Raw genomic sequence first — 25,593 nt, 5'->3', positions numbered from 1 at the left:
CTGCCACCGCCGTCGCTGCCTCATAAAAACTGCAAACAAAACGGAAAAAAAAAATTCACAAAAAAAAGGAAAAGAACTCCAAAGTCTCGTCGAGTCATTGAGCCAATTGAGTAAATTGTTTTATTGAAAGATTTTTCGTTGCTGTCCTTGTTGTTGTGGCCGTCGATGCTGTTATTCCAGAATTTTCATTTTGTTGCCACTGGCTATGTGTCGTCTATGGCGTTGGACATTGCGATATATTTTAGCCATTTTTTTGTTCATGCACAGCGCTCTTCTTTTGCTAATGGCACGTTGACATTTATGCATTTTTGATGGTTTCAATAAAAGAAACTGAAAACTATTATATATTTCAGAGCATTGTGGCGGTATTTTAAGTTGTATGCTATTTAAATATAGTATATGTGTCAATCATCATTTGATCTTCATAAGGTTAAGTTTTAAGCCTATGTTACTGCAGGTAGCTGTCTAAAATTTGTATACCATTCATTTGTTCTTTTGCGAAACATACTTCAGATTGTCCTGGAACATCTCCAAAAAGGTGTCACAGATATGTGCTGATGGATTTTCAGACAAACAAAAAAGAAAGCTAACAAACAAGTGAATGCAAACACCCCCCAAATGCATATAAACTGTAACTAAACTAAAAAATAAATATTTCATACGGTTTAAAAGATAGGAAAATTATTTCTAGATTTTCCAAAATTTGAGGTTCCTCTTTGATTCAATTTAACGAGCTCATTGTGCCTCATTAGGGGCATTCCGCAGCCAGTTGCATTCCATATTTCAAATTCTATTTGCTGCATATGGAACATGTATGCTGAGTGCACTTCACAAATCAATAAAAACGTCAAAATCAAACATTTCGTCATTAGTTTTTGTGTGCTGGGCGCCCTCAATCCATAAAAGTGAATGCGAAAAAGCGACGAGCAACGATTTGTGCGAAAAATATTTTTGCATTTAGCTATTGTTGGTTGGCATTCCCCCATGTTTTTTTATACCATACCAAAACTGCCACCCCCTCCCCCTTTTTTTTTGTTTCTCAACCGCTGTACAAAAGCCAATTTCAGCATGTCGACGCCTATGACAATGCGAGGGGGTTTCGCAATAAGGGTCTAAAGGGGCCTAAGGGGGCGACTGTCAACGGCAGAGAATTTGTGGGGCTTCAGCGGCAGGATGTCACATGTCCTGGCCGCCTGCTCCTGTCAACACACGCACACATCTACACTTACGCATACATATGCACCCCGAACGCACTACAATTCAAGCACAATGGGATCAATTATTTTGCGAGTGAGTGTGTGTGCGGGTGTGGGTGTGTGCGGGTGTGGGTGTGTGTGGGTGTTGTGCAATCAAAATGTGCCAGTGTGTGTGTGTGGGTTAGCAGCAGGAAGAGCTTTTGCGCCATAAGCAAAATGTTAAAATGCCTAAAACTGTCAAGGGGCCGCTTTTGAGTGGTCAATCAAATGTTGTTTTGAAGGTTTCTGTGGTCTTGCCGTTTCGACAACTGCGTCATCGGGTTGGAGCAACTGTCAATTTGTTTGTATCGCGGGGTTGCCGCCAATTTAGCTTAGACCTAAAACATTGCTGAGTAAAAGATATTGCAACATAACTAGATATGAGTGAATTGAAACTATATTTTAAATTTAATTATGTTTGGTAATGTATTCCCTTTACATTCTAACTTGTTAATTCATCATTTCATAATATTCTATTTCACTCAGCTACCTGTCAATGTGTTTAATCGACTGTTCTTATAAAACCAAAATCTAATTAAAACGATATTTAATTTCATTTCATGTTTATTTTTCCAAATTTCATTGGGCATACCTAATTAAAAGCACAAAGATATTAGTCATGCACTTCGTTATTTTCAAAACAAAGTATAAAAAAACGCTTTGCACTCATCGCACAGAAATATGCTTCTTGTAAATTAAACACGCACATAATTCACAAAATTTTAATGAACGAAAATACATTTCTTTTTGACAACGTGCTAATCAATGTTGTCACTTGAAGGTTGTCTGGCTTGAAAGAGGACAAAATTGAGCGACATCAGACCGCTGCGTATTGATGGATGGGCAAACAGGTAAATACCTAATATTTTATAATTGGCCTTTACTGGGTGAAACTAAAATCGAAATTAATTCTGTAGGTCAAAGAATGACAGCACATGGACAAAGGATTGATCAAATAAATGAATAGTCGTGAATTGAGAAATTTAAGCTTGAATAGATTAATTCCCAGAACCATAAAAGCAGAATAAGTCTTATGTTACAATTAACCTGAGGACATTGAATCAATTATCATTTCCCATAATTACTTGTAGTATCATTTGACACACGCTTCAGTTTCTCGGGAAATTAAAAATGAACTGAATGCTACATATATTTTGTGAATAATTTACCACATAAATTTCATTGGCCAGATACTCTCACAATTTATATACATATATATACAGTGCGGCAGAGGAAAACAGAAGGCCGCAAGATTATATTATCATTGAAATTTCATTAAAATTATTTTAACAAAATAATGACAACGAAACCAGTCGGTAGACAGAGCAGACAGTCCGTCCCTGCTGTTCAGTAGCAAAAGCTGGCGAAGCGTGCAAAATGTTATGCATAATTGATAGCAAACAGAAATCAATCAATCATAAAATGTCAACCTCGCCCAAAAACCTCTGCCCACACAAAAACCCAAGAGGAAGGAATTGGGAAAGGCGGTAAATGTGGCAAATAAATAGACAAGACAAAGGACATTTTGAATGCCTAATCATATAAGATGGAATTTAATTGAAATTCTTGTGACAAAAGCGGCAGCAGGCTGTAATTTGTGCCTCAAGAGTAGGATCGCTTTAAAATGTCGTTAAAGTAATATTAAAGTCATGAATCAATTGGCTTTAATTACAATTTAAAATATAAAAATCAAAACAGATGCCTAAATAAGTTATAACTTTTGACTCTGCCCAAATTGAATGCAATTATCGTATAATTTAATAAAACTGTATTATACACATTGCTAAAAGCGTTTGAAATGTGCATTAATAATGCACGCATTTTATAAATATTTTGCAGGCATCAATAAATATCGAATCTTTCATTACGGGGGCACACAAATAATTCTGTTCAGCGGTGTGCAATTGCAAAATACTTCAACCAAAAAAGTTTCAACTCACTCAAATTGAAAATAAAGAACAATCGAAATTTAATTAAATCGATGGCAAAGGAATGCTGGGTAACCATTCGTTTTAATGATATTTAATATTGTCGATATTTGGACGTCAAATGGAACGCAGAGACAGTTTTAAATACAAAGTGAGTGTCCTTTCGACAAGTGTCATAAAATATGAGCCTTATGAAATCGGGAATACATGTACAATATAATATATATTCAGTAGCATCTACTTAAGTTTGAATATCGTATTTTCTGCAAAATATAATAAATAGTAATAATATTTCTTTGCAGCCTGATGGCTTGAAATGTAATTAAGCAATCCGTTTTTCACACGAATGGCTCATTAAATATCCAATGTTTAAAATGCTCTTATTTTCCCTATAATTTGTAGCTTTTTTTTTGTTCATTGCAATTTATCATACAAAAATTTGAATGTTAATTAAATCGAATACCCAAATGAGCCACATTATTTCGCATAGCCACACGCACTCTGGCGGTTTCAATTTACAAGCGAACGTACATAAATTATTAATTATATTACAATTTTTTAATAAACCGGCTGCAGTTTATTAAACAAACAGCCTTCACATCGTCGTCGCCGTCGTCATGGAAAAGTGCCTCTGTGAGCGGCAAATTGCCTGTCAATGAATTTCAACACGCCGTCCGTAAAGTATTCATCCTGGTAATTAAAGCGTTAAATGGAAAACAAAAGCAAACCGATCAAAACTTTTGCCCCGGCCCAAAAATCTTTTAGTCATGGAAAACTTGTGCGGAGAACTAAAACTTTTGTGCCGTGGAGTTGGGAAATGGGAAATACATATACACTCAACAGCCGACAGACAGGCATTGCAATAATGAGTTGTAAGCGCGCCAGTTCACACAAAGGATTAACAACAATAGCTTCACGCATCTTCCATCGCAAAGTCCCTCCTTCATTAATTCATTCACTGATGTATGCCGCGTTCATTACCCAAAGGATGCCCAATGAATGGTTAACAGTTCCGGCCAACAATGGGATTAAGATATTATCGGACAGGCGAGTCGAGAAGTGGAAATGCTGCTCGGGGATTACTTTCATTTTGGTCGATATTGAAATTGTTTTCGCGAAACTCTGTCAACTTTGAATCGAAGATTAGGCAGGCAAAGTAATAGATATAGAGTTGGGAACCAGTACCAGTATTTATATTATATATTCACATTAGTTATATTTTATAATGTTTGGTAAACTCCATTACTTGTAGTTGCATAACATTCCACTTCAACATAAGTGCATTACACTTAAGACCTGCTATTAAGACGAACTCAGTGCCAGGCCAGAATAATCAAGCAACTAAAATCTAATTCATCAATGGGTTAAATCCTCCACGTCGACATGCCTTATTACTCGCACACAAAATGTATGGAAAGGTATTGAATGGACTGAGGAAGGGAGGCGGCGGTGGGTATAGCATAAACTTTAGCCCAAAAACTTCATTTAACAAGAAACCCAACAGACAGACGTGAAATGGACGGAAATGGGGGAAATGGGCTCGAAAATCTCGACGAAAATCTAACGTGAAGCGAAGGGAAACCGCAACACAAAAAGACTTAAATGGGTTTAGCCCAGCTTTTGTATGTGCAATCACCAGAAAGCCAGAAAAGGGATCACACCCAAAACAGTAGAGACTAGAGACCCTTCACCCAACTGAACTCTGAACTCATTTTCACATCATCTTTGGTTTTCCCTGTCGGGACAAATGTCAAAGATTTTCAAATTTTTGACGAGGGCCAAAAACCTTTATTGATAATTGTAAGACAACAATTTTGTTGTCTGCGGTTTCAGATTGTTTTTGAAATGCATTAAGAGGGCACCAACATCACCTGCGACCAGAGTGGCTTATTAAAGTTATACACAACATCGACAAATCCAATTTAGCAATCGAATGAAGCTGCCGGATCTTTTGCACCGCTTGTTTATTATTTTACTTTTTTTACAGAAAAAAAGAAAGAAAGAAAGTTTCTAATAGTGGAACACTTTGGCCTTGCTTGGCCACCACACAAAAGTTTGTTGTTAGCCACCGTGCGCCATGGAAACATCTTCCTCTGAGCCACTTAAGTGCAGAGCAAACAAACTTATGCCCACACACCGCCCTCTATCGGCGAAGAAAAGAAAGATATTGCTGCGCAAGTTGGCCGGGGGGTTTCCGTTTTAGTTTCCTCGCGTTGGGTGTAGTAAAAGTTTTTAATAATAACCGCAATACAAGAATATAAACATTTATATTACTGCTTCATAATGCGCTCGTTCGCGATGGTGGAAAAGTATGTGTGTGTGTGGGTGGAGGAACGTGGAAAAGCAGCTGCTGAACGAAGAAGGATCCTACCCGGATCCTCATGGCGTATGAGCAATGCGCTTTCTTGTAAGTATTATTTTACTTTGAGCTTTGCTTTCGCCTGGCATGTAAAAAGATTGAAGGTTAACATGCATGTGCCGAGGGAAAAGCGGATAGGGGAAAAACCGAGGCGAAGAAAAGCCGGGACCAACAGCAAGCAAGCAGCAGCAGGTGCAGATGCCATAAATGTAAAGTTTCCATTTGGTTTTCAGTGGGTTAAGAAGAAAGCGGCGAGCTAAGGTGGTTCAAGCCCCACCAGAAGGCAGCTTAAGCCACTTTGAAGTTGGTAAGTTGATAGCGAATTTATATACACATTTGTTGTAAGATAATTCGAGAAGTTTTTCTCATAAGCCATCGTCCCAAAGTTTCATTTTACCTAGCCTGAGCAAGTCAGTTGTTATGAAGATGTTTCAAAATATATATATATATTGCTATAAAGTATATGGCTCTATTGATTAGGCAAGTAACGATATGCTCCTTTAACCGAAGCATAAATACCTGCATGTACTTAAATTATGTTCCAGAATCGCACACTGATTTGTAGTTGTTTTGTGTTTTAAATCTTCACAAAAACCAAATAGATACGTTTAACAACCTCAGAAAAGCCCCAACAAAATCCAATTGCATTTAAGTAAGCCAATGCTTCAAGTAAATAGGGAGAATAATTGAAGCATTGCAACCGGAAGGAAAATTAGTTGAGGCGAAGCTAAAATGGCATTTTAAACGAAAGTTTTCAGTGGTTGGGGAGGGAGGAAGGTAGGTAGCTAGGTAGATCCCTGATCCCCAGCCAGGACGAGAAAAACCAGCAAAAAGGCATTCCCTCAACTTCATTGGCACCTGCTCCCTGTAGCAACATAATGGCAACTCAATTAAGCAAACCGAGGAGTTGTTTCCTCTCACAACTTCCACAATTTCCATTCCATTCAATGCACTTCGATGGAGAGATGCAGCAGGGTTTTTGCGGAAAATGTAGAAGGAAAAGCTGGCTGGGCTGCTCAATGGCTTGGCATTTCCTGTTTCCTACACGCCACACTGCTAAGCGCCACTTCCTCTTAATGCCTTCCAACAAAGGGGAGCCATTGTAGAAATGGAACGAATAAAAACACACCATTGAAGTAAAATTAAAACTGCACAAAATGTCCGGAATGGAGTTGACAAACACACAAGCCAGCGGACAAAAGCCGGAAATGATAAAGAATGATTTAATGTTGCTTAAAACGAGGGAAGCGAGTGGCGGGAAAAAGAATCCGTGTGGGCTGGGGCCAATAAGTCCGACTGATCATCCTCTTCTGTGAAAGACAATTTGATTGATTGTTCGGGCCAAGTCAGCAACAGGCCATAAAGCCGAGCCGGCAAGGCAATGCAAATAAAATGATGGGCAAATAAATTTCTTTAGTAAATGGCATAAGGGAAGTTGACATCGATGGAGGGTAGTGCATAGTGAGGAAGGAAGGAGCAGCTCTGATTGATGGTCCTTCAAACTAAACTTGCAAATGGTTGAAGAAAGTTATCTTGCTTCTCACATACTCCCGGTTGAGAAAATATCATCGATTTTAGTTCTAAAAACCCTGTGTATTACGCTTTCATTATAAATTCATTTAATTTTCAATACGACCCTTGTCTAACATAAATATTTTATAAGGTTAACAATGCTTAAGATTCAACCATTTTTTCATCTTTGCTTTTCGTGACTACTGCTCCTTTTTTCTATTATTCAATGAAATCGAACATTTGTTGCTATTCTTTTAGCTCTTTTCGGGCTCAGCCATCCAAAAACTCAATTTCTCGCTATTAAATAAAAATCAAATACGAAATCAATACGTTTAGACCACACTTCATTTAATGGCAATATGCCACGCCTTCCCATTCCATCAATCCGTCCCAACATCCATTCAACCAATAGAAATCATAATGAAAACAATGGTAGTGAAGGGGCAAAAGGGACGGGTTGAAAGGTCACAGGAGTTGTGTTTCCACCAAAAACAAAAGGAAACCAGGGAAAGACAAAGGAAAACTCAAGTCTAGGCAACGTTTCGATTACAATTTGTTATTCGATGAATCGAGTACTTCTTGACTTGATTTTTTTTCTACTTCTTCAAATTCTGTTTCTTTCGTAATACTTTCATAAATTTTCCTTTTAAAGCTATATATTTTAAAGATATTTTAACATTTTTGGTAATGTTATATTTAATTTATTTTTTATTTGAACTTTTTTTCATCATCTTTTTAATATTTACTTAAAACAATTGAGGTTTTAATCGTTTCTACCCTTAAGTTTTATTTTCTGTAGCAGATTTCCCTGGTTTCCTTCGCTTTTTTTGCGCCTTTCTCCTTATCGGCAGCCGGACAGAAGTCCTTTTCCTTCGTCCTTTAGCTTTCTCTTACCATTTCTTCTCCATTTTCCTCTTGATTCCGGCACTTGACTGTCATTGTTTACATTTACAAATTGTTCGCTTGTCCGCAAATTGCGAAGCGTTTTGTTGGTCCTTTCGCAGGAACTGGTTTTTTCCTTATTCGGTGGGCATATCTTTCAAAAATCTCACAGCTTCGGTTTTTGGCTTCCCCTTATTTGCTGAAAATGAACCCCCCTTCGCCCACTTTCTAACTCACTCAACTTCCTTGTTGTTTGTTCGCGCTTGGGGGCTTCGACCAAATGTTGTAGTAACAAAAGCAAATGTCGCTTTTCCTGTTTGCCACTTGCCTCCTTTTTTCACTTCCCTCTGTTTTCCCAGACTACACTTCTCATTTTTTTTCAATCATTTAGACGCTTGCGGTTTCGGCTTTGTTTGTATTTGTTCATCTTCAGAGCATTCTGTTGATTTATCATGATTTTTATTTGGCTACTAAGAACATTTGGGCCTATGGCGTTTTCCTATCGTTCTAAAATTGTTTGTTCATTTTGGCGAAGAGTGGTGAACCTGAGGCTAATAATAACATTTAGGAAAGAACCACTGTTATCACTTAACTGAATTATTTAAGTTTTTTTTACATTTTATCTCGTCAGAAAAATATAGTTTTTTTTAGAATCTAGGTTCAGCGAGGAATTCAATTAAATATCTGAATGACCAATTGTCGGAAAATGTCAACTGAAATACATGACACATTTTGTGTCTGTTTGTCTTTTTCCTTCTGCTATTTACCCTTTTACCATAGTGAAAGCTAGTATTTTCACGCTTACTGACTGACTGAATGACTTATGTGATTGAGTGACGGGCAAGGCTGTGGATATTGCCACACATATTTTATGACAAAAGCTGAAATCGAAAGCGCAAAAAAAAATCTATTTCTATAAGGACAATAAAGGGATTTACTTCTCTCACTTTCCTGCTTTCTGACTGTTCAAAAGTAAAGAGAGAAGTCTCCACTATTTTCTTAAAGGAAATAAGTGTAGAGTTTATCTGTTGAATGAGCAAAAAAAAATATATATATATAAAATATATTTCGTACCAAAAGAGTTCTTTACTCTACTTTTATATAACATTTAATTTGAAAAATTCATATTTTTGATGTAGATATTTATTTCTTTAAATAACAATATTACGTCATTCCACGCCGGCATTTACTCTTATAAACTTGCATTATTTTCCACTTCTTCACCGGAAAAATTTTCTAACGCATGCGTCGAAAAATAGGGGAAAGTCTACACTGTAGGAGAGTGTAGAGTTCCTTATGAGAAATGTTATTGCATTTGCAACAAGTTGCTTCCACTCCATGAAAAATAATAACAAACACAGCAAGGCGACTGATACAGAAATTTCAAGTATTGCAATTGTGTAGCCAATTGGAAAATTTACCAAAACACAGCTAATTTGTGGCAAACGTCAGACACCGACAGCACACAATCGAACGAATTGAAGGCAGAAGAATATATGTATGTACATTCATATACATACGTACATATGTAAGTATTACATATTAGCACATAAAGGAAGCAAGTGTCAAGTGGCAGAGTAAACAACAGTGGCATGGGGCTAAATAGAAAATTTAATTCAATTAATTATGTTTTCACTCAGCTGCAAAAAGAGCGTGTGCGGAGAAGGGGCAGTAGTAAATACTTCGACTTGGTCCTTGCACTGCACAATGGAAATTAAATTAAGCCAACTTGCAGCACACACGCACACACACACACATAGAGAAAGAGTCAGGATAGTGCAGTTGCTGGAACTAAAGTGTGCTGCCTTTGGGAACTGAGTTCTGCTGCCTGATAATCACGTTTGATGTGCTGTAAATCATATTACGCATACGCCTCGTGTGCCCCAAGCAACCATGAAAATGCAGCCATCTTCGCTCCCAAAACGCAAGCAGGACGCCCGCCTTGATTGTTATTTAACTTAATTAGCTCCTTGCCTTCCATAAATATGAAATCGTGCGGAAGGGGTAAAAGAAATTGACTTGGCAAAAACTATAGCATACTTTGTAGCATCTGTTGGTCAGATGAAAACAACTCAACTCTGCTGGGGAGAATTATAATTACTTTACTCTATCAAATTGTAAAACTTATAGTACACAAAGTTATTAATTAAGTATTACATACCCCATTTTTATAGAGCATAACACGCTTTCAACTCACCTGCAAAAAGAGAAAAGAGGATTATGATTAGTAAAAAATAGCATTGTTGTTCCACCATCAACAGCTGCATAATGATAAAGTCAAACCCCTGACCCAGAGGTCTACTTAGTTAAATCACACAGCTAGGTAGAAAATTGGCAGAGTGGATAGGGACAGTAGGGCGGATGGGTGTGCAACATGAAAATACAGAGCAACGAGCCGGAAAACGAAAATAAAAATGTAAAATAAAATGCAACAGTGGAAACAAGCTGCAGCAGCTTAAAATGTGGCCAAAGGGACACGGGCCAAAAAAGAAACAAACGAAAAAAAAAAGTAGGGAAAATAAGGTTGGTAGAAAAGGCGAAAAAAGGACATGCAACACAAATTTTCATGTTCGACATGAATTGGGTGTGGAGCCAGAGGAGGAAGGGTGGGGGTGTGGATGTGGGCGGTGATGAGACAGCAAGGGGTCAGTGGTAAGAGCCAACAACGGAGGCGCTAACAACAAGTAAAGCCCAACAACGAGGTGCAACAGCAACTGAAAGATAGAGCTGCCGAACGAGGAGGGTTAAAGAGCGAGGGGCGACGGGCGAAAGGTTGGGAAAATGAAGACCGGACGGTTGAGGTTGGTTACTGCCAGAGATATGGTCACGGCTTTGTACTGTTATTTTCCAAATGACTGAGAATTATTAAAGGGGCATTATTGCAGCTTCACGAAGCAAACACACACAGGGTAATGGGCTGCGCTGGGTGGATTCGTTCCACGGTGGGGGCATAACAAAGTAACCGTTAGTCATTGTCAAAGACAAGTGCATTAAATCCAACATTGTAGCTAACTAACAAAGCCCAGCTACAAGAGGAGCGGAAAATTCCGGGAAAAGCAGTAAGGGTAATTGCACTTGAAAGGAAGAGTAAATACAATAATTAACACAATTAGCCAATGAAGAAGAACATTTTATGCCGACCACAATAAGCAGGCTAAAGAATAATTTCACGGTAAGTTTTTTTTGGAACTACAAAACGCATTCGTAGTATCCTTTGACATCTATTAAGCTTTAACATTATGTATCCCCAGAATCATCTTACACAACTACGAGACCTTTTGCCCGTATAATTTGTATTTGTCAGGCAGCTGCCTCAGATACTACTTGCATAATTAGAATAATTTTGTGCTTCCAGCTGCTGCTACTTCTGCAACTACTACTACTACTACTAGTACTTCGACTCACTGACAGCCAAGGAAAATAGAGAAAAACTCATGACAATCTTTTTCCAAGGCATCCCATTAAAAATGCAACTCACAAATGGCAAGCGAAACTAAGGACTAGGAAATGCTCTAATAGGGATTTTAAGGAAGTTCGTAAAAATTCCGATTTAATTTATAGACTTAATGCTTTCTTACTGTGTAATCATTTATTTTTAAAATATAATTTTACAACAAATAATATGACAAAAAAATAGAAAGAGAATTGGAAAAAGTGTATGCGAAAAGTCGATGCCTTCTTTCGCATAAAGATGCTGCGTTTGCATTTCATAAATGAAACATGTGCATAATATTAAATAAAATGAACGTGTAAGTAAACAACAAGCTGCAAGATGAAAGTCAGCGATGGGAAATTGCTTGCCATTGAAATTTATGAAATTGCGCGCAGTCCTTAGACTTTCGTTCCCCTTTCCATATATTCATATTTATTATTTAATAGATTTTTATTTAATTGCAAATCATTGACATTTCAATTTCCACAGAAACAGTAACTTTAATCAAGCCAAGATATTTTAATTCTGGATCCGAAAAACTCCACCAGAAGTGTGGAAAATCAAGTTTTGATAAGTATCATTTCAATGCAGCGCGCAAATCCAAACAGAATCTACCAAAAGTTGAACAAACTTTATTTTTTACGATAAAGTTAAAGAAATGAAAAGGGCACAAAGTGAAAAAAGCGAAAGAAGTGGAGAAAAAAAATATACAGAAAACATCAAAATGAATGACAGAATAAGCTGACATTGGCAGTGCGTTCAGAGGAATGCAGCCAACTTTCGAGAAGATATGCAGTAGGGATCTCCCGAACTAACTCTCTATAGTCTACTCCAAATGATATGGCACTGAAGAGCAGGACAAGTCGAGTGGGAGAACAAAGAATATCCAAAGTTAAATTAAATTGTAGTTTGTAAGGCAAACTTTATCCTTTGCCGAATGAATGTCTCACCTGACTCTGGTTGGTGGTAGTAACCACTTCACTCCCCGCCAATTCGTATTCATTCAATTGCTTTTCGCACATTATTGTTAACAGCAGCAACATTTAATTAAAAATTCTAGAATCTACGCCACAAAATTTACCATTTTCTTGGCGCATATCTATTTTAGAAATTTGTTGCAAGCTCATTAAAAATGTAAATCAAATATGTAAACAACAAAAGAGCACGGCGACACAATGTTCCCCCCACAAGCCGGGCAAAAAGTTTTCTCCGAAAAGTTGAAAATCGCGCCGAAACTTGTTCAGCGGCATCAAGGTGAATTTTAATGAAAAACATAATTATAATTCATGCAGATTCTACTCAGCCAACCGGAAGAGACCTCATGAGTGCAAACTTTCGGATAAACTTCAAATTTCATTCGTTCTTGTTGTTGATGTTGTTCTGTTCTCGGTTAGTTTTACCATATTATTTGCTCCTGTCTTTGGAATTAAAATGTAATTATGTCGTAAAGCAGCTGAGTGTGGCACTGCATACAATTTGGGCCAAAATCCATCCAGACATTTGAGTGCCGGAGCAAGGTGTTTGGCACAAATTGAGTTTGAGTTTAATAAACTTCTCCCAAAGGTTCGCAACCATAATTTGTGGACGGCATTGTCATGGATATTTGAATAATACACATTTTGAAACGACAACAACCGAGGCCAAAAGGTAAAGTTTAAGCATTTTCAGTAGATTGCGGTGTGTTTGGAATTTAAAGAAGTTACCGGTTTTATCAGGGTATTCAAGCATGCTAACTCAATGATAATATTTAAAGAGCCTTAATAGTGCGGCAAACTTTAAAGAGTAGATCATATTTTGAGCATTCCTTAGGTCTCCCACACAAAATGCCAATTAAGGATGATGCATTAGGAAGCCAAGCTAATGTGACAAAACGGAAAGGCAAACAATGGGCAGAAGAGTGAAAATGTTGAGCCCGAAAGAGGAAAGCCAGCGCATAATTTTGATTGACAAACCTCTATCAAAAGAGTGAAACACTAAGCGACTAGGCGGCCAAGAACGATGATGCTGATGAAGATGTCACACAATGACAGCTGAAATGACAGCTGCGGCTGCACTCAATCCGGCTCCTTTGAGCCAAGTTAAGAGGAGACCCAACCAAGCAGGGCGACGGCATTCAGAATGCCATTTTTTGAAGACGCACTCTCATTATGGCCAAAGAAATGGCAACAAAAGGTCCTGCCATCGCACCCGGCAAACCAATAGAAATGTGACGCGGATGACATTTTATCGAAAACAAAGGACCGTAAAACTGTTTTGGCCTCAAGCCCACCCATTCACTCAAATATTCTGGGCGCCTGCACTGCGAGAAAAACACTTGCTGCAGAAAAACTCATATAACTTGCAAATGCTGATAATATTAAAGTACATAGTCCAAAATGGAATGTTAAGTTAACACTTTTTCGCTCAGTGTCCTAATGAGCTCTCATTGTGGCACAGTGTCCCGAAAAGGATGTAACCACACACACACAGACCAACACACTTGCGAGACCGCGACATCCGGCTCTTTATCCTTAATGAGATGCACAGAACACGCGAGCCAACCTTTTCACTTCATCTCTGTGATTATGCTGGGGATTACAAGTTGAATGTGTGTAAATTAGCCGGCTCTTTCAAAAGCTTAGCTTAACCATCACAAACATAACGATAATGATCGCGATGCTGATGATGATGGCGATTATCAACATTGGTTTGCCAAATACAAAAGGCCCCCAAAAGATTACACCCAGTCCACATTCCATATTTGTGCACTTAATTAATTTCTGCACAAACCTTGAAAACGTCTAAAAACACGGACTCTGACTTTTGCCCGCCTTTGTGAGCGCACTTTTAATTATGCTTTTTCATAAAACTAATTGGAAAAACTAACAGAATACGTAATAGCGATGCGAGAAAAAAAGTGCATTAAAGTGTCTTAAGTAGCCTCTAAATGATTATGTAAGGCAACTGCAATTGCGCCAACTTTTTACGGCCCAATGGAGCGCATCGTTGCAACTACAAAATGCAATGGAATAAACAGCAAATAAATCGATTGGAGGAAGTCGAACTCATTGTCTTAGGTTAGTGAAGTCATAGATATATTTATATATAGGCAAGCTATCGCCATAGCCCTAAAATCAAGTTCAATGATTCACGAAATCGTAAAAATCAATTTCCACACGTGACAAACCGTTCAGCCAAATTATTTGCCTGTCGGCGGAAAGTTAGCGTGTTATATATTTCTGAGCGGATATAGATTACAATCGTTAATAGCTTAACGCTATAAAATCAACAAACTTTGACTCTTTTCGCACGACAGAGTAGTTGAAATAAAAAAGTGGGAAAAACCAATAAAGAAACCATTAAGCATACATTTTTTGTGAACATGTAAATGAACTTTCACGTTTTACTGGTTTACTCGAACATGCGGCAAATTTAGTTGACAAAAGACGAAAGAATTGATTGAACGGCATGAAATTGAAAATTGTAGTAGAACAAAATAGTACCCTTTAAGCTGCCCTTCTATGAGGCAGTAAGTGTATGGGATTTTGTTAAAAACTAACGCTTAAAGCTTAAAAACAAGTTGTAGTTTGTAGGTATTTCTCAGTTAATGAAGAAGGTGGCAGAAACTATCATAACCTTCCATCACCGCAACAGACAATGGAAAAGTCAGCCATCAGCAGAACGCATGAAAAAGCAACAGACGCGGCAAACTTCCGACTAAATGTAGCGTAAATATAGAGCACGGAGTTATAGGCAGCAAAGGATACAAAAAAAGATAGATAGATATAGTTTGCGTGTCACATGAAAGGCACAAAGTGGGGTAGTGAAGGGATCTGTCGCTGGCTGGTTGGAGCGGAGAAATATAATATCAAGGAGGTATGTATTTAAATTGCACGGCGACACCAGCGAAGCCCCATTTTTTTCCATTTTTTTTTTTGCCCACAAAAGCATGAAGGTCTGAACAGAACCATTAAAGTGCACTGAATTGGAATATATATACATATATGTATAGCTGGAGATGGAGATTTGTGGGTGCGAATAGAGGTGTCTATCCCCAGCCAAATGTGGCTGAACCTTCCAAACAGCAGAAGCAGCATCGAGCCCTCCTCGTCAGTGGGAAATCTATGACTTTGCTGTGTCGTCAGTTTGTTTGCCGCCATTTTCACTAGCCCATATGCCACCACGTCGTCCGTTGCCGCCGTGGAAAGCATTTCCCATCTACGTACGAGCCACGGACCGTTGAGCACCGAAATGAAGTCACTTGACAACTCCAACTGATGTTGATTGCACGGCGGCGCGCTGTGCATTAATTATTTAGAATATGGCGACGCTGGAAAAACACATCGACTCGAAAAGTATGCAATTAGTTTTTGGCGTGATTGTTGCCAAGCGTGGCACAAATGTTTCCTGATTGCCTCGTTTTGATTGCGATTGTGTGTCGCGCAATTGTAAATTGGGTTAATGATACACCCTTTCAATTGGCCATAGAAAGAACAATCCATATTCGCTTTCCCTTTGCATTATTTCCCTACTTAGAACGTTGAAGTAACTTTAATAGCTAGTCAAATAACTTTAAGAACCCATGCACTCTATCTATTACATTCCCCTCGCTTATCCTGCAGCTTGTCCACTCAAAGGCTTCGACAACTAACCCAAAACTGTCAACATTTTATCAACTCCGATGTCTTCGCCCACTGTGTGTGTGTGTTTGTGTGTGTGGTTTTCCCCGCCCTCGTCTACATATGAAATTCAATGAAAAACTTTTCAACACACACTCACTTAGCGAACAAAGCCATTTCCCATTTTTCCCATATCCCTGCAAAAATGAATAAAGTGTCTGCATGCGGTTTCCTTTTCAGTGCTTTACATGCTTTTAGTTTAGTTAAGCTTTTCGACCAACAAAACTTAAATGAGCTAGACAAAGTGGCGTAGCAAAAAGGTGGCCACTGATATATATATATATATATGCTCGAATATCCTGCAGCTAAGAAAGCAGGGCCAAATTTGATTAAGGATACTATGCTTTGGGGTATTCGTGGTTAACCCCATTGCTAATGAGCCAATTTAAATTTATGGCTGGCCCAGAGTGAAAATTTAAATATTACATACTCCTTTCGCCTGCTGGTTTATTCAACAGTCGAATGAACTTGTCAAAGTTCTTCTTGTTGCCAAAGAAATGCAGATGAATGCAAGGCCATCAGCAGCAGTAAACAAACAAGAGGCCCGGAAAATGAGCAGCGTCTGGGAAACAGCTGGAAAACTGTCTGCAAATGAAAGGTGCGACATGAAAACGCGTTCGGGAAATCTGATGACAGCTAGACAACTAAAACTACAGCTCATTGATATACTTGCAAAACAGGCAGAACAACCAAAACGCCAGGATCTAAACAACTTTATTAGCACATAATTCCGCAAAAAGTAAGAAGCTACCAAAGAAAAAATAAAGAAAAAGTTTGCCAAGAAAGAAGTGGAGGAATAAAAGAAATTTCCTGTGACTTTCCTACGTCTGGCTGCTTAATTATAAAGCTTGTTAACTATTAATGAAAAAGTTGTTGTAAACCTCCCCAGCCAGACGTAACCAACTAAAAGTTGACAAACTACTGCCAAAGGTCGAAACTTATTATGGGGGATGAAAAGTGGCCAAAAAGTGGACTCAAGTGGAAATGGATTCAGTAAAAGAAATGTACATTTAGTTTACCTAATACATAAATAATATGAATTTTAGTGGTGAAAATATTCTATGAAAATTCTGCTTTTTTATGTTATACATCAATTTTGGTCAAAAGTTTATGTTTTTAATAATTAAATACGTGTGGTTTCACACATATTTTATATAAAGTATGCGAGCATAAAACAGTTGAAATGCATTTTAAATTTGCATTGGAATGCAATAAATGAATAAATAAGTTTCACCTAAAATATATTTGTTTCATTCGCGTAATTATTTAAACTAAGAATAAAACAAAGCTAATTATGCTTATAATAATTATGCCATGAAACATTGATGAAAGGCATATATATAGTATTTAAAAAGGTATTCCCCTTTTCATTTCTCCAATTAATTTCAATGCAATATCGAGCGTTGTGTAATCAGCAAATTAGCATTTTTATATGTACCATTTCGAGGGGGTAATTCCATTTCTTATCGAGGTCAATGTCTTTAGCTGCGCACTTATGAGCTAATCAAGAGTTCTTTTTTCATAGTCTGCAGCGAATTGGCCCGCTCAGTCTGGCCACGAATAAATAAATAACATGGCCAGGCCAACTTAATGTGATTAATTGCGTCATGCAGCGAGCAATGTCGTCAAATGATTTCACACCCGCCGGGGGGTGGGGTGTTCTGGGGTTCTGGGGTTTCGTTGGGGTTTTCGCTGTTCGAGGTTTTCCATTCTCCATTCTCCATTTTCCTCATCGCTCTTTGTCAGCGCTTGTGCCCGATTTCCCCGGCAGTTTTCCCGTTTCGCCCCTGGAGTGTGATAAGTGCGCTTTTGGGTTTTGTATTACACGACTTCGTAGTGAAATTTACGACGTAGTTTTTCTAATTTTTCTATTTAATTAGCACACACACACACACACAAACATCAAGGCCATGGGTGGAAAGGTGGCGCTGTCAATAGCATTTTCCGGGGGGGTGATGATGGTGCTGAGAAATGAAACCCTTCGGTAGTTGGGGATGATATTTCCTGCGGGCGTGAAGACAAATGGTTCGGCTATCTGACGAACTGTTGCCATCTCCTTAATGATGTCAGCATGTTAATTAAAGGCAAATTATTTGCTAAACTCTTCGTCTTTTCGCTTCTTTTTTTTGGGTGGATTCGATGAGGAATCACTTGTGCTGTGAAGTTTTCCCATGTGAGGTTGAGTCAAAAGTTAAGAAGTGTTAATAGGTTAACTGAAGTTACTGCGGTTGGTTGAAATTGATTAATTGTAAGGAAAATTTCGTTGTCATCGAGATACATTTTAAACAAATAGGAAGTCTGTGAATAGCAATGTGCTTAAATCATTATTAACCCAAGATCCTCGCTCAGCAAACTATTCCATATTGGCAGTTTCCTACACTAAGCCATTAAAGTGGCGGGAATTGCAAGGACACTGCTGATAAGCGCATATGCTGTGAAGCATGCATCAGGGCTTCGCTTAATTAATGTCTCGGCTACCAAATTTGCGACGCCCCGCCACTTGCCACCCACCCACGCAGCCCCACCCACAACCGCCCCCCTTTCGTAGCCGATGTCAACTATTTGCCACTTACTAATTAGCATTTGCGTGTCCACACAAACTTCAAGGGAAGACGACGAAGACGGAGTGTCTGAGGCATGGAGTAACCGCTAATTGGGCTTTATTGGCGGTAAATGTCAAGTGACGGCATTGGATGACACTTTCCACCCACCCATCCCACCACTGCCAACAATTTTCACTCCTTCGGTGGAACGCCCCTGCCCAAAAACAACAACCACTTGATTATGGCTTTCGCCAGATAACAGGAGTTGAATATTGGGGACGTGGAAGCAATCTATCCTTGTCCATGGCAACGGAAAAGTCTTTGCAGACTAATGCGAAATGAGGAAAGTTGCCTATGGAAGCTAAAGGTAATTGGACCGGTTATAAAACAGATCAAAACTTTAATATTTCACAGCAAACTTAAGCTTTAAACTTCTAGAAGAGCAATTGGTTTAAAATATATTCATATATATATTTATAACTTATAGAAAAGCTGATTTACTCGTTAGCTCTTCAGACACGTAATATATATAATATATGCAATTATATTAATCGTCACTTTATCTAAAACTAAATCATACCAATCTACAATCTACTTTTGAAATTCCAAAATTTAACCAACCAAAATGCACGTTCGCAATGGCACTGTAGGCATTTAATTAAAAAAAGGTTTCAATCATCAAAACGTAGTTAAAATGCAGTCATTTAAACTTGAAATGCAACGCGAACGTATTTTGAACAAAATGTGAGCTGGCCTGAATTGAAATGAAACACTGCCCATGGACAAATGGAAATTAATTTACTAAGTGCCATACACACATGCATAATGAGCTATATGCTTTTTGTGCCAATTAACGCTTAATTAATTGCTATATTAATATATGCCAGCGACGAAAAGGGGTTGGTAAGCTGCACAGGGGTGCATTGCGAATCGGCGGCAAGGAGCAAAGCAGATGCTGCACTTTCCATTGATTTAAATGCATTTTTATGCAAATTTTCGCACTTTGGCGGTACTAAATTATGCACGACGAATTTGAACGCTGAATGCAATGCCTATTAGTTAATGCCATCTGTTAAATCTCAATTGCCTGCTGACCTAAAACTATGCGACTGTATTGGCATAAAAAATGTATAGAATTATTTATATTTCGAAATGCATAAATTAAACACTTGAAAAGACACAAAACTATTGCTGGAATTTGCATAATGCGCACACAATTATTTGCTATAATCTGATTTATTTGTTTCGTTTTGCATTTCGATTATGCATTTAAATTATGTTATTTTTATTTTACCCTCTTCGTTACCTTTAAATTGTGCACACAGAAAATCATCTTTCCTTTTAACTTTCTGATTTACTAAACCAAGTACCTGAAGACAAGAAAAACCACAGTAATCCGACACTTTTGAAATCAATTAAACAGACTTTCAGATCAAAGCTGAAATAGGCAGACAAAAGAGATCAAAAACAATCAGCCGATTAAGCCGCGTTGAAGACAACAAAAGGCTTACCAACTGACTGATTAACACACAAAAGCAGCCAATGAAGCGTGGCTAAGACAGACAGCAGCCAAAAGTGTTAGAGAAAGGAAATCATAAAAAGTAAGCCATAGAAAAGCATTTCTTCCGCATTTGGGCTACAACATTTGTAATTGTTTATAAGTAAGAGTAAGGAAAATATGTCATCTGCTTTGCTTAATATAAACAATCACTAAATTATATGCCAAACTAACTTTTCTTATCTTTTTACTTTAGGCTAAACTATTGATTTATGTATGTTTCACAAACATTTTTCTTTATTTGCTCGCAAATAGTTGGCCAAATACGTTATTGTTTACATTGAAATTTATATTGATGGTTCTTTGGCAACAGTTTGCATTAATTTTCAGCGATTTGCCAAAGCAATATTCCCCTTTTCCTTTGGTCTGCGGTAATTTTCTGTTTCTGCTCCTTCTGCTGCATATAAATAATGATTTCTTTCATTTCAAAGGCAATCCATTCATTTGTCTTCTACATTCTGACATTCTACGCATGGTTACACCATATGTGATTTTTCCTCGTTTTTCTTCCGTCTTTAATGCATATTCATGAGGAAAATTGCATTTTAGGCACGATGCTGAAAGAAACTGCAGTAAGAGTCTAGAATCGTTCGAATTTCTTTAATACTTAAAACCAAATAAGCAATAATCCACCAATAGTTGCACTCGCATCACTTTCTTTTTTATCACCCACTTTCGAAATCTCATAACAAAAGCGACAAGTCGTTCGTCTTCATATTTATTGCATAACCATTGTCAAAAATCACTCGCATTGTACTATGTGGTGCCATATGGTATTGCAATCCTTCAAGCCAACAAAAAGTCCTTTCATTCAGTTTTCATCGTTATTTTGCATGCAATTCGTCAAGATTCTTTTCTTTGCTTCTTTTCGGTGTTAATATCAACGCCAATTTAATAAGAAATATGCACGAAAGCTACCCAAAAGTGGGGAAAAGCCTGAGTGCATGCCTTGCATTATCCATTATCGGCAACATATTGCACGCCTTTCTCATGAAACCAATAAATGCATATCTGGCCTCATGCTTTCCCTTTACTGGGCTTTATTTATGGTTGGAGTGAGTTGCGAGTTGCTTTATCTTTTTGAGAGAATATGAAAACATAATAATAATCACTATTATTACACATATATTAACATTCTTTATGGCCTTTCGCACAACGCAGGCCTTATAATATAATTTTTGCTCTGAATTAAAAGCGTGCTATAAAAGGGCAAAGGGGATTTCCCTTTTAACCGAACTCTGAAAGGGTAATTTCATTTTAATGTTTGAAAAGCTGTAACTATTTTTGATACAACACCAAGTCGGATTTCTGTTGGATAAGAGAAATGTTTAAATGTTAATTATTTAAACATATACATATATTTAGTTATGAATACCTTTGCTTTATAAAGAGCTCACTAAATAAAGACGCCGCATACCCTTTAATTATCAGTGTTTGATCAACACATATGCGCTGAATGCATTAAATGTGACTGGAATGTGCTTATTGAAAACTTTACGCAAAACACAGGAAGCGCATTAAACTTTCACCTTTCTGGCGCCACAAGCAGCATCAGTTTTTCATCCGTAATGACATTCCAGCTACTTTGGCTAGATCAGGATACAGTTTGTTGGCTTTTTCACTTTGATGCAATTTTGCGCAGCACACTTTCAGGCAGCTCACTTAAAGCACACACAGGCCAACAAAGAGATACGATAAAGTTTTCCCGCTACGGTTTTCCCCCACCTTTTCCTCCTTTGGGCCAGAAGAGAAGACAAAAGCGACACAAAAATGCCTGCAGGATGTGTGGAGCGAGCGATAAAAAGCGGAAGTGCAGATTGCCCCAGCCTCAACGACGACTAAAGTGTGGAAATGTCAATTTGCTTTGCGGCCAGCAGTTGAAGGCCAGGAGGGAATCGGGCGGGATGGGCAGAGATCGAGGGAGGATATAGCATCGGTAACTGCAACAACGCATATTGATTTTCAATTTGGCAGCCAAGGGAGAAGGGCTGCCTGTTGGTTGTTTGCTAGATATAAAGCTGAAGTTAACAGAAAGAAATGACACTGACTGCGGCCGGAATACAGTCTGCACCCGCAGAGAAAGATATGGAATATTAATGGGATACCAAACGGTTAAAACGATTCAGAAATTCGGATTTTGAGTAATCTCTTTTTTTAGTAACTGAATGAAACTAAACATTTTATTATTAAATTTCGAAACCAATAACTGGTCATTCGTTTTCCAATATCGAGTGCTTACTGTAACCGCAGGAATGTGACTAAGAGCGAGCCTAACCAAAGGCTGGTTTGACAGCCACTGGCACACAGAAGCACCAGCTTAAAAGCAATTTTGTGGCTAATAAATCCGATTTCCGTTTTGTTTCGAAATAAATTGCATGCAACGAGATGGGCACTGCGGAGGATGCCGGATGGTAAATCGAGAAATGGAGAGTGGTACATTGGGACTCAGTTTTGTGCAAGGCTGGCGGAAATGGCTACCAGGGGACGCAACAGCAGCATCCGGCGGATGTGCAAAATTAGGCAGCCACTGTGGCTCCAGCACACAACACAGTTGCCTACTCCCACACCACCCACTCACATGACCCACATTTTCGGTTGCGAGCCCACAATGAAAATGTCACTCTGGGGACCATGGAAACAACAAACTGAACTGTTCGGTAGGATTTATTTCAACTCACCTGAACATCAAAATTTTGCTGCTGCAAGAGATTTCCGGGAGATTCCATATGATTGGGTCCAGCTGCCTGGTGATTCAACATGGGTGACTGTCAAGTAGGATTAACGATTAGTTATTACAAGATAAGCAAGCATTACTTCTTAATAGAAATTAACTTATTAAATGTAAACAATTTCAATCTTATACTTTAAGTACTTTATATACATTTGTTCACTTAAACTTAACCATCCTACCTGTGCTGCCATTGGCATTCCGCCGCCAACGCCGTTCATCATCGGCGGTTGCAATTGACTCATCTGGGCGGCCATCTGCTGGTGGGCCGCATAAGCGCCGCCTGCCCCGCCTCCGCCGCTGCCGCCTCCAACCCCGTTGCCAGATCCGACAACTCCGCCCAAACCGCCGCCCATGCCTTGGCCATGATCCATGAGCATGTGATTAAAAGGCAGTGGGGGAAAGAGTAGATTTGGGGGACGTGGCTGGGACTCCTCTGCAGGTGATGGTTGACGTGAACCGGGAGTGCGACTATAATAAAATGAAAGGAAATAATATAATACATATTTGTTTATAATTATTCAAGCTAACTGTTTTAGTCTTTTATATAAAATATTTTACATTTCACAGTTTAAAAGCAACAAAGGATCTTAAACGCATGTTAGCTAACAGTGCAGTCTCAAACTGTAATCCTACTATTTTGAACTGTAGAAAGTTTGCGAGTGACTGTATCCACCACTTAGCCGTGACACAAGCCTTATTCTTATCAGAGGTATTTAAACTGTTAAGTGAACTAAAATGTATTTAGAACAGAAGGTATAAAGCAATTCCTTTTAAATAAAATAATCGCCAACTTTAAATTAGAAATTAAAACCAATTTAAGATGAGTGGAGATTAATTTGCCGGCATAATATTACTCCCAGCAGCACAGTTTTGCAGCTATTGGCCAAATACCGGGTAAAACAAAAGACTTAAGCAGCAAACTTGTTTGAAAATCACTCGTGACGTCAGCAGACCAGCTGACCAGCAGTTCATAAATTAAACACAGCATCTGCATCAAATTTGCGATTTCTTTTTAACGAGCAGCGTTTAACATGCAAATAAAATGTTCGAGCCAAACTTTAGATCAAACTGGAAATGTTTGCCACTGTATGTAGTATGAGTCAGTCATGCTGATAAATTAATTAATGCATTTATCTCGGCACGGCAGCTTCCATTCATTCATCGCTCTTAACCCACTGCACCCAAGTCGATGACTCTGCAAGCGCTTTTTACTACACTCTACTCTGCACATTGTTTGCGTCTTTTCTTTCTAGCGTCAAATGCATGTGTGCTCGTATGTAATTTGCCAGCTATAATTTCATTGCCAGGTCATTCACACCGCCTTATTAACAATACATGTGACTTCAGAGAAACAAGCTCCAGAGCAGAACAAAAATTTAGCGCTCTCAGCCAAAGCAGCTGGGGAAACAAATATCCAAAGCGAAGGAATTAATTACTGTTAATCCAACTGTAATGCGAAGTGCATTGCTACTAAAAGCTTGTAATTTCTATGATTTTTAAGCAGCTTACGTCATTCAATCTGAGATATTTTTGACTACCTGTATTAGTCATTTAGCTTAGCTACTTATATTTTAGAATTCTGTCGGTGATTACTAACAAACCCAGTCATGAGGCCAGGCAAGCATAAACGGATCATCTTCTTTTTATATAAACTTTTCTCTTAATTTTGGCTAGCCACAATCTATTACTTTTTTGGGTTTCAAATTACAAAACAGTGTTCCCAAAGCTTAAATTTCACACTCTCACTTTTCATCATTTTGTAGAGCGCCTAGTTTGACCGAGGTCAGGTTTTCATTGGCAACTTTCCATTGGCCCCCGAATTCTAAGAGTCATGTCTGACCTAGCACAAAGTAGTATGTTCATACAATCCCATTAGCCCCGCTGCTCCGCTTTTGGTGACCCAAAATTTTCACTTGTCAAGACAAAAGAAAGTGCGGCCACCAGGGGAGCAAGGGCGGGCAAATAGGGAAAGCAACAAAAAATGAGGCATCGGCAGCCAAAAAGGTCAGAGTGGTAAGCGGAAAAGGGGGCTGAATTGGGGAAGGGGCGGCTGTAGTAATGGGTTAGCAGTAGTCTGGGTCACCTGGCAGGCGGCAAAAGAAGAAGCAGCACTCGGTGTGTGTGTGCCAGTCAGGTGAGTCACTTGTCTGTCCACTTTTGCCTGTCTCGAATTATTTTTAGCAGCGCTTTTCGCTTTTCAATGTTTTCGCAACTTTAATTTCAAACAAAACGTACAATAAGAAACAGCCATATAAAAAAGAAACCTCCAGCCGCAGTCCCAACAAAAAAAATAGTGGTAATACAAAAAACCAACTGAAGCCCACGCTGTAATGCAATATCAAACGAAATCTAATCAAAAAGTGCATGGCAAATACAACATAATATAAATACAAAACGTTTACAAGTCGATTTCATCAGCACGATAATTCTATTGAATTATGTTTCTAACTACTGCTTACTTCCTTTTACTTAATTTATTTATACATTTATATTGTTAGTTTTAAACATGATCTAAAGTTCTAAAGTTTCTCGTAATCAGCGTTGCAATCTCATGCAACACAAACTGAAATCGGAATGACTATCGATTTCTTCAAGCTGATCTTGATGCAGGTGATTTTTATTGCTGTGGCTCTTCTGCTCGCTGTTGCCACTTACATCATAACAGTTATTACGTTTGGCATTGAAACATGTTTGGGCCAACCGGCAATGAAATTGCAAAACAGCGTCAGTGGACAAAAAAAAGTATAAAGAAAC

At 38.4% G+C, this 25,593-nt stretch overlaps 1 protein-coding gene across 4 annotated transcripts in view; it reads right to left on the bottom strand.

Moving 5' to 3' along the window:
* The window catches only part of LOC6607153 (maternal protein pumilio), a 166,636-nt gene that overhangs the window by 119,939 nt on the left and 21,104 nt on the right, over positions 1 to 25,593 (bottom strand). For all 4 annotated transcript variants that reach the window (XM_032720462.1, XM_032720461.1, XM_032720463.1 and 1 more), the window contains 2 exons: positions 23,019 to 23,307; positions 22,787 to 22,873 (listed from right to left, as the gene is read on the bottom strand). In XM_032720462.1, coding sequence (XP_032576353.1) covers positions 22,787 to 22,873; positions 23,019 to 23,307 — 376 coding nt within the window. The remainder of the gene's footprint in view (positions 1 to 22,786; positions 22,874 to 23,018; positions 23,308 to 25,593) is intronic.

The sequence above is a fragment of the Drosophila sechellia genome, chromosome 3R, assembly GCF_004382195.2.
Source record: "Drosophila sechellia strain sech25 chromosome 3R, ASM438219v1, whole genome shotgun sequence".
Classification (NCBI taxonomy): Eukaryota; Metazoa; Arthropoda; class Insecta; order Diptera; family Drosophilidae; genus Drosophila; species Drosophila sechellia.
The sequence above is the reverse complement of the archived record's forward strand: the minus strand, read 5'-3'. Positions and strand labels throughout refer to the sequence as shown.